Source organism: Pelophylax lessonae (genome assembly GCF_965119305.1).
Source record: "Pelophylax lessonae genome assembly, chromosome: 6".
NCBI lineage: Eukaryota > Metazoa > Chordata > Amphibia > Anura > Ranidae > Pelophylax > Pelophylax lessonae.
In genome coordinates this window covers 10,888,903-10,899,500 of record NC_138773.1, presented here as the reverse complement: position 1 = coordinate 10,899,500, position 10,598 = coordinate 10,888,903, and the positions used below count along the sequence as shown (strand labels likewise).

The 10,598-nt window shown below is 39.9% G+C and overlaps 1 protein-coding gene across 1 annotated transcript in view; it reads right to left on the bottom strand.

Moving 5' to 3' along the window:
- Positions 1 to 3,524: 3,524 nt before the first annotated feature.
- LOC309557620 (uncharacterized protein) overlaps positions 3,525 to 10,598 on the bottom strand; it is a 132,796-nt gene continuing 125,722 nt past the window's right edge. The window contains exon 4 of the mRNA XM_082260411.1: positions 3,525 to 8,425. Within this exon, the coding sequence (XP_082116537.1) occupies positions 3,765 to 8,425 (4,661 nt within the window). The 3' untranslated portion in view covers positions 3,525 to 3,764. The remainder of the gene's footprint in view (positions 8,426 to 10,598) is intronic.

Sequence of the window (10,598 nt, the reverse complement as noted above, 5' to 3'; positions counted from 1 at the left end):
CTCTGTTCCTATTGGATGGTGAATGGTACGTCCAGTCTTCAACAAGGTCCACCTGGGTGGTAACCTTGTGGGTGAAAACTGTATATAAGTTTGTTCAATAAAGTTGTTCTAGAGTTACTTCACCCTCAATCTAGAGTCCTGTCTCTCATTGGGGGAATCGGCTACAAGGCATTGATATGTCCTCCATACTGCCTTGGATAATCCCTAAACTCTTGTAAGAGCTTGTATAAGAGCATGTTCTGCTGCACTCTCTGGGGAAAGAGAGGTTCACCCACGGGAACCTGGAGCCTTGTCATAGGTCCAGGGTGGGTAGGAGATTGCGAGACCCTAACCAAGCTGCGGCGGTTTGTGGGGTCTGAAGTGGTTACGGTGTCTGGTGGAGTGCTTGGAGCCCCTCTGGAAGCACTAGGAGCATCTGTCAACTGAGGTACCTGGTCCAGGGTGTCCTGTTCTGTTACAGATTTATTTTCTGTTTTGTTGGTTTTGCTGTACAACCTTTTTAATAAAACTGACTACAAGTCAGAATTTGAAGAAAAGACCTGCCTTTGTACTGCCTTTCAGGGAAGGTGATCCCCAATGTAGCTAACCCCCACACCCTCAAAAAAGGTTTTTAAATGTGTAAAAAAGGAGGGCCAAGATTATACAACCAGTAAAAGGTAAACGAAGGTCCACCTTAACAGGTAATGAAGGTGTTGAGAAAAAAATGCATACACACATGTATTGCCAAGTGTTTATTTTTCATGCACAGTGGATAGATACATTTGTATGATTAGATTACTTTGTGCTAACGCATGCTCAGATCTACCCAGTTAAAGCTCATTGTAATAGGAAAATGCCTTATATAAAATATACTGTATAAACTAAGTACAGAAACAAGAACTGCCACATGTATTGATTACCTAATAATAAACACATATCCAACTGTAATCTCATATGATATTTTGATTTAACAATTAAGGCAAACATAAAAATAATCGTCAGCATTTGCATAGGTGTGATTATTTCATTTGTAATACTAACAAAGAAATACATTGACCATTCATGTTAAAAAGCAGGATTAAAGTCTTCATAATGGTATTAGTAGGTATGTAAAAGTTGCTTTAGATTTTTGATAGTGCCACATAAATTGAACAACATAGTACAGTGCTTTAATAAATACCATGCAAATCATAAAATATGTTCTAGGAAACTCAACTTTTCATTAGATCCTTTAATTCAACTATTGTAAAACTATGAAAGGAAGTCTCCCGATAGAAGCCACGATATACAGACAAAGCTATGTGTTGTCGCCTCCCCCCCCCCCCAAAAAAAAAATAAAAATAAAAAAATGGTTCAGGTGTTTCCAGTGAAGGTTTCTGTTCATACTAAATCATACAATGACATTGTAGACAACTGTGCTCTTCCAATTCTTGTGGTAACAGCTTGGAGAAGACCTTTTTCATTTCCAGCATTGCTGTGTCCTGTGTACAAAGACAGGTCTGTAAAGACATGGTGCGACCTGACCTTAACCCTACTGAACACCTGACCTCAAAGATGTTCTTTTGGATGATGGCGGGTTCTAGCCTTCCCCCGTACTTTCAGACTTGTGGCAACGGTCTTGTAAATATCATTTTCAGTTCCAGCATGACTGTGCACAAATCCAGCTCCATAAAGACATGGTTTGACCAGTTTGGTGTGAAGAAACTTGATTGTCCTGCAGAGAGCCCTGGCTGCAACCCTACTGAACACCTTTGGGATGAATAGGAACAATGATGAGCCAAGTCTTCTCTTGCAACATCAGGACCTCACTAAAGGGCTCAAATTCCCACAGACGCCTTCCAAAATCTTGTGGAAAGTTTTCCAAGAAGAGAGGAAAGGGGGAAAATAATTTTTATGGTGTTGTACTAGAATGCCCAACAAACTAATATACAGTATGTCCCAAAAGTGTGTACACCCCTCACATTTTTGTAAATGTTTTATTATATATTTTCATGTGACAACACGGAAGAAATGATACTTTGCTAAAATGTAAAGTAGTGAGTGTACAGCTTGTATAACAGTGTAAATTTGCTGTCCCCTCAAAATAACTCAACACACAGCCATTCATGTCTAAACCACTAGCAACAAAAGTGAAAATGTCCATATTGGGCCCAAAGTGTCAATATTTTGTGTGGCCACCATTATTTTCCAGCAATGCCTTAACCCCCTTGGGCATGGAGTTCACCAGAGATTCACAGGTTGCCAATGGATGCCTCTTCCATTCCTCCATGACGACATCACATAGCTGGTGGATGTTAGAGTCCTTGTGCTCCTCCACCTTCCATTTGAGGATGGCCCACAGATGCTCAATAGGGTTTAGGTCTGGAGACATGTTTGGCCAGTCCATCACCTTTACCCTCAGCTTCTTTAGTAAGTCAGTGTTCGTCTTGGAGGTGTTTGAGGTCGTTATTATGTAGGATTACTGCCCTGCGGCCAGGTCTCCGATGGGAGGGGATCATGCTCTGCTTCAATATGTCACAGTACATGTTGGCATTCATGGTTCCCTCAATGAACTGTAGCTCCCCAGTGCTGGCAGCACTCATACAGCCCCAGACCATTACACCCCCACCACCATGCTTGACTGTAGGCAAGACACACTTGTCTTTGTACTCCTCACCTGGTTGCCGGCACACACGCTTGACACCATCTGAACCAAATAAGTTTATCTTGGTCTCATCAGACCACAGGAGATGGTTCCAATAATCCATGTCCTTAGTCTGCTTGTCTTCAGCAAACTGTCTATGGGCTTTCTTGTGCATCATCTTTAGAAGAGGCTTCCTTCTGGGACGACAGCCATGCAGACTGATTTCATGCAGTGTGCAGCATATGGTTTGAGCACTGACAGGCTGACCCCCCCCCCCCCCGACCCCTTCAACCTCTGCAGCAATGCTGGCAGCACTCATAAGTCTATTTCCCAAAGACAATCTCTGGATATGATGCTGAGCCTGTGTACTCAATTTCTTTGGTCGGCCATGGCGAGGCCTGTTCTGAGTGGAACCTGTCCTGTTAAACCATTGTATGGTCTTGGCCACCGTGCTACCACTCAGTTTCAGAGTTTTGGAAATCTCCTTATAACCTAGGCCATCTTTGTAGACCAACAATATTTTTTTTCAGATCCTCACAGAGTTCTTTGCCATGAGGTGCCATGTTCAACCTCCAATGACCAGTATGAGAGAGTGAGAGTGATAACACCAAATTGAATGCACCTGCTCCCCATTCACACCTGACTCTTGTCACATGACACCGGGGAGGGAAAATGGCTAATTGGGCCCAATTTGGACATTTTGACTTAGGGGTGTACTCACTTTTGTTGCCAGCAGTTTAGACATTAATGGCTGTGCGTTGAGTTATTTTGAGGGGACAGTAAATTTACACTGTTATACAAGCTGTACACTCACTACTTTACATTGTAGTAAAGTGTAATTTCTTCAGTGTTGTCACATGAAAAGATAGAATAAAATATTTACAAAAATATAAGGGGTGCACTTACTTTTGGGAGATACTGTAGGTGTGATTATCAGTGTTCCACAAACATTTGGCCATATAATGTATAATTAACTTCAAATTCTTAAACAACAATATGCAGGAGAAAGAGAAACAAGTTAAACACAGAAATACAGAAGTCTGCTGAGCCTGAAGTAGATTATCAGTAATGAAAATAGCCAAATAATGTCATTCTGGTTTTCTTCGTATACCAGGGCATTGTTTAACCATTAGATGATAGACATACATTTCATTGTATCTTGTCATATATTGAAGGTTTTCTGGAGACTTTTCTTTGCAATCTCCCTGGTCAGACTGTTCCATTCTTCAGGATAGTCAGCTGATTTAGCATTATACTCTGCTGCAAACTGATTATTGTACTCTTTGAGAACAAATTTCCAGTAGTCAGAAGCTTCAATACTCTCATCAGGTTGAATTTTCCAGTCTGGGTAATAATCTCTATAATTCTTGTAGGCATAATATTTCTCATTTGTGAGCTCATTCTTAAACATTGCATTGCCAACCACTAGGGTAGAGCAAATATCATGACAAAGAACTTCTGTTGTGGCCCATCTGTAAGTTCCTAGTCCTTGTGGGCGATGTACAGATGCAAAGTGCTCCTTGTGGTCCGTCCCTCCAGCCTCACAGGGGACTTTGCAGAAAGGACATTGCTTCCCGCACCCAAACACCCTCTTGAAAAGTTCATCCTGAGGCTTCACTTTAAGTCTGGAAAGAACATCTTCTGTACTCAGAGATTTCAGTTCTGCTTGGATCTCTTCTTCTGTATCATTCAAGCTGATTCTCATATATTTAATAAAGTCTTCAATACTTACTGAATTTTCAAAAATAATTGCTTTGATTGTCTGCTGCGGTAATACCAGATCGCTGTGCAATTTCTCACACAGATGGGACAAAAAATCTGAAACACCTTGAAGGTTTATAGTTGGGGGATTTTTGAGACTAGATCTGACCCGTTCCATGATATCAGACAGAATTTTGTCTTGTAAAGTACTGATATTTTTATATTCCTTTACAATATAGTTAGTTATCCAAGATTTTACAAAGTTTTTATAGTCACTTGAGTATTCCACATAGTTTTCAAAAATGTTTTCTTCCAGGAGGCTCTCTAGAACAGTGAACTGGAAAAACATTCTAGAAGTATATTTTTCAGAACCTTTGCTATTTGTGATGTCATCTACCATTTCAATTCCAAGTTTCCTGTAAATATGATCAGTTAGCGATGGCTTAAAACAATTCCTGCAGATCCGCTCAGCAAGGCTCTTGCTTTCATTTTTCTTCCGAAAAACATTTTTGAATGTATCAAAGTATAGGGGCTTCAGTGAATTGAGTCTAGCATGGGGGTCATTATTTTTTAAAAAGTTCAAATGCATTGTCTGAAAATCAACAAGAACGTGCCCCAAAATGTCCAACTTCAAGTCTAATTCATAAACAGCTGAAAAATAATTCTTTGCATCATCATGTTGACAGCTTTCATCAATCATCTTCAATATTTCTCTGCAGTATGTGTCATCATAGTCAGCATCTTTGTGTGTTTGTTTTCTTGAATACTTAATGCATTTACGCAACACACTCTGAAAAAAATCTTCATATCGGAATTCCCCTTTCCATTTCCTATATACTTGGTTAAATTGATTAAAAATTGTGCGTGCGTGTTGATAAAGTGATGGATTCCGCTGCCCCCTGGGTTTGGGAAAATGTTTTGTCTTCTGTAATTTTTCATTAGCACCAGAACCTCTCTCTTTCATGTCCTTGGTGAGCACTAGGAACATCTCTCCCTCAATGTCACGCTCTGGCCGATGATTTACCTTTAGATCATTGACTGCATCTTTCCAGATTCTTTCAAGTTCTTTTTCCAATTCAGCATCATTTGGCTCGTGTTTTTTCTTTCTACACTCTTCTATAAAGTTGTAGACCTTTTGTTCAATTCTTTCGATGTGCTGACTATATAAATGTTCTATCCTGATTTGCTCTTTTTGGATCTGAATAATTTTGTTAAGTTTGTTGGTTGAAGAGTTTTCAAGACTTTTTCTCAAGTTTTGAGCACTGATCTCGAAGTCTGTTTTGTATTTTATTAGTTGGACACAATCTGTCTCTTTACTGAAATACTCTTCCAACCAAGCTAAGATCTTCTTTTCCTCTCTTGTGAGAAGGATTTCTGCTTCTTTTTGACACTCATTGGCTTTGGCTTCCAGTGTTTCGTCAGACTGATTCTTGATCAGTGTCTCAGATTTAATGAACCATTCATGCATCACTTTATTGAATTTCCACTCACGTTCAGAATATTTTTTAGATAACTGGTTGTAGGCTTTTGCTATCACGCTGTTTCTAAAACTGAATATGAAGTTTTCATGTTTTACTGCTCTCCACAAGTCAGATACCCATGAAATGAATTTATTAATGTTTTGTGTCCTATTATGCCTGTCTTTCATGAACTTTAGTAGTTTTTGTTTTAGCTCATTGACATTCTCACTGTACGCACTGCTGACTGAAGCCATTGGTGGGACTCCATGCCATAGACCAGCAATATAACAATTGTCATGTTCTAGGTCATACTCCATGATATCAGAAAAACATTTAATCTGAGCCTTGTTCTCCATGGCTGCCACAGTTCTGGTCATTTCATCTAACTGGTCCATCAGCTTCTTCCTCCCCCTCACGTTCATTAATGGAGCTGATACGTCACTCACATTCTGATGTACAAATTGGCAGTTGGGTTTTTTGCCAATTTCTTTCATCCTAAGAAAAGCATGGATGACAATTTGTAAAATATCTTTCATTTCTGTTGTATTTTCCATCGCCATGTTAATTAAGGTGATGTCACTCAATCCAATCACCAGTGTTGCCAGTTCATTATCATGTTCATAGCTGCCATCAAGAGAATCCAATTCCGGAGCTTTCAATCCTTCAGTGTCTATCACCAAAATGAAATCACAGCTCAAATCGTCTTCAAAATTTTCCTTCACCCTCAGAAGAGTCATGAAGGCTCCTCGTGTACATCGTCCGCTGGCCACCGGGAACTGCAACCCAAACATGGTGTTCAGAAGGGTGGACTTCCCTGTGCTCTGCACTCCAAGAACTGTTATTACTCTCAGTCTGCTTTTTTCTTTGACTTTCTTGTCCAATTCTTTCAGTACATCTTTTATCCACTGTAAAGGAATTCTGGAGGCTTCTCCATCTATAAGCTCCAGAGGAAATCCATCCAACAGGAGATCCACAGCTATTTCAGGAAGAGATTCAAAGTTTATGTCTGTTGATCTTCCCTTTATTCCCATGTGATGCCAGGCTTCATAGAACTGACCCACTTCTCTCAGAAAGTGCTCAATACCCAATGAACTGTCAGATATCCTCTGATCCAATTCGGCAAGCTCTTTTTGCTTGCCAGGTACATTACACGTTTCTTTATACTGAGCTTGTAAAGGGTAAAGACATTTTCTTGCCTCAACATCAAGATTAAATTTTAACCACTGTAAAAAATAAAACTTTTCGGATTGATTTGATGATGTAATTGCATTTACAAATTTGGATATTCCACTTGGAATGTCACATTTCCGTTGTTCTTGTCTTATTAGATCACACTGTTTTCGGAGGTTAGATTTGTATTTTTCCCCATTACTATTCCCTTGTCCTTTCATTTGGCACATCTCCTTTTCTAATTTTGCCATTTGTATCAGCGGCTCTGCTTGAAGTTTCATTGTATCTTTTTTGTATTGCACAACATCTTCTATTTCATCTGTTATCTCTTTTGCTTTCAGTTTTGCTTTCTGACATTCTTCAAAGTCCTCATCTATCCAGATCCCATGTTTGGAGGCTTCATTGGCCATGTTTTCTAGACTGAGAGTTTTGAAGGTATTTTGAACTATTGACAGAAGTGACGAAAAAAGCTTCAGACCAGCTGTTGTCTCATTTGTATTTCTTGGAATCAATAAAATATTGTCTTGGGTTAAACTAAGCACAGGTGCCAAGAGCTTTATTCTTTCTTCTGTGTCCTCCATCATTTTGTTGTCCTCCGGGATAATAATCAAGAGATATTTTGTATCATGGCTGTTATACTTCATTAACAGCTCATACTGGTCTTCACTGATACTTTCTGTAAGAATCACAATGACTGATGAGATTTCTGTCAGAAAGTTGAGCTGCTTCACGTTAGACTCAAGTTTTCCTCGAAGATTTGTAAAAGCCACGGGCTCTGGAAATTTTCCTTTACCACCAGGAAAATACCAGGAAATTTCCACCAACCCGTCTGATATTTTCCTCTCAGCATTTCCACCTTCCATATCCCTGTGGATAAAATGTTCATGTTGGTGTTGTGTTGTGCCCAGAAGCTGATTTAAAACCTTTGACTTTGATAGCCTACAATTCCCCAGTCTTACAAATGAGATAGTTGGCATGGGAACTTTAACCAAGCTGCTCTCTTTAACTCCTTTGTTGTCTTTTAATGATTGAGGTCTCCATTTCTTTACTATGCCCCTCATTGCCCACAGCATGAAGGTGCATTCTGGGCCATCAGCATCAGGCAGCAGCAGAGGGACGGCAAACTGACACATTGACATTTTAGAGATCATTTCTTGCTGCAGAAAATGGTCTGAGCAATGAAAGGCAGCTGAGACCACATCTAGAGGGTGGATGTAACTGAATAAGTCACTTTCAATAAGAAACATTAGGCTGTCATTCCTATTATGCTCACTATTATCTGATTTCGTAAAAAGCTTATTTATATTTCTGGCTTCTCCATTTAGTGACATCAGACTTCTTACAAAATACCACAATGCATTATCATCAGAGGGGTCTTCTGTCATTAAACTTTCTGGACCAATTTCAAGAACTTTCTGTAGGGTCAGTTTTAAGATTGGTTTAGTTTCAATCTTCATCTTCTCCAGCAGCTCCTTGAACACAATTTCTTTCTCTAGAAATAGGTACAAACAGATGTAATTATCGTCAATAGAAAAATAACAAAAATGTTTACACACAACATTATGAGTGGTAGATTGGCATTTCTCAAATGTAAACAAAAAAATAATGATTTTCTAATATACAAGAAAAGGAAGGTGCCATGCCTACACTGGCCAATGTACCCAGCAAGCCAACACCACATCCCTATTGATACATTGGACAAGGAAAAATAAAATGGTATCACTATCCCTGCGGACTCTATTTGTGCCCCAGAGTGACCGCTACAGATGGGCGTGAACCAAATGGTGGGATTTTAAGGGTGAGGCTTGTAAGGGTATATGTTTGAGATAAATAATTCAAAAACAAGATAAAATTATAATTTTTATTACAAATTCGATAAAAACAATCACATACAGTGATACATCTTGATATCGCAAAGATACTTAAATGTACATAGAACCATTGAAAGGTGCTAGGGGTCACTAGTGTCCAACATGTTTCGCCGGAAGGCTTCTTCTGGGACAATACAGGAATGGTGACCTCTGCTGGTTCTAAGTATGAATAACATACAGTCAGTTTACAAAAATATACCCAGTTAATTACAATCAGATATAGAAATTCCAGTGTAGTAGGGCTCACCACAAGTTGTATCTAGAGCAAAGCAGCCATATCAGCGTCCGTGTATCAGGGATCACAGCGATCCATCCAATGGCGGGTAATGACCCTGAACTACAAAGTCCAGCCAGACCTGACCCCGCTACTTTAACAGGAACTGGACCGAGCTCGGTCGAACGGGAGTAAATCTGAAAAAAACAGCATTCCATAAAAGGAAGAAGCTAGTTACTAAAAATCCCATATGATACTAAAATCAAGTGTATATAGGTACGTTACCCACGTTCTCCAAAAGTAGGGCCATAGCAGTGAAAAGATCATGCTTAGGTTGTGGAAGAGAAAAGGGGGCTATATAGAGTGATAAGGCAAGGAAACGAGAGGGGTTGATGAAGCCTGGAGTGCACAAACACCATGTGGGAGATAGAGATGTAGCATATGGTCATAGACCAGGTGCAGACCAATGGTAACCAAAAGGTTAAAAGTGTGCAGGATTATTGAGAGTGAACTGAAAGATAAGTCCGATTAGGAACCTACCCAGAAAGTGAATATTGAGAGGAGGGGGTGAAAACACATTTAGCCAGCAGAGATTGTGAAGAAAAAATGCTATTATCGCCGTACAAATGGGAGATCGTTGTAGTAAAACTTACCTCATGTGCTCCGGTTGATTGGTAACGGACAGCCGCGCCACTAGTCGTGGCCTGTCTGTACCATATTCCGCTCGGCGTTATAAGCGCGGTCCCACCGGAAGTGATGAGGTACCTCATGACCTCCAACTGGTCACTTCCGGTGCGGGCGCCATCTAGCGGTCCCAATCAGAGCTGCACCGCAACAAAGAGGTACAGATGAGTGGGAACGCTGTACATCCGATATCAAAAGAAAGCGGACTCGGGGAAAAAATGTGGGAGGAGAAGAGTGGTATAAATCTCGGCAACACCACCCCCGGCTTGGCGCCCAAGCTCCTGTCAAAAAAGAGATAAGCAGGGAAAGGGGTGGAACATTGGATTTAGTCACGATTTGATCCTATATTGACACACGGACTCCGATCTCATAAAGCTGCAAAAAATAAGAGGAAAACAAAGAAAAAAAAGAAAAAATATAAATATCATAAGATAATATGTATTAATACTTCACAGCACATGAGCAATATGTGCTGCGATTAATCAATTATGAACAACATATGATTAATGACATGGAAGGTATACAATAGTATCCTATCCTGAATTCTGGCAACACGATGGATTACTGTGATGTTAATACAGTATTTCGGTTTGTCTAAATGCTGAATCAATAGGTACATGGACAATATGGACAATACAAGGCATGATCACATGAGGAGTTTCAGGAAGAACGGAGGGTGGGGAGTTTTTTATTAATCTTATGGTTACATGTATATAGTAGGCAATAATACAGCCCTAGATTCATTCCAAAAAAGGTTTGAATGATAAGGCCGTATTTAAACCTGGTGGCCTAGTGGCCTGTAATTTATAGATCCACTTTACTTCTGCCTTAAGAATTGCATTGTCATAATTACCCCCTCTGGGGTTCCTCTTAATTGCTTCTAATACAATGAATTT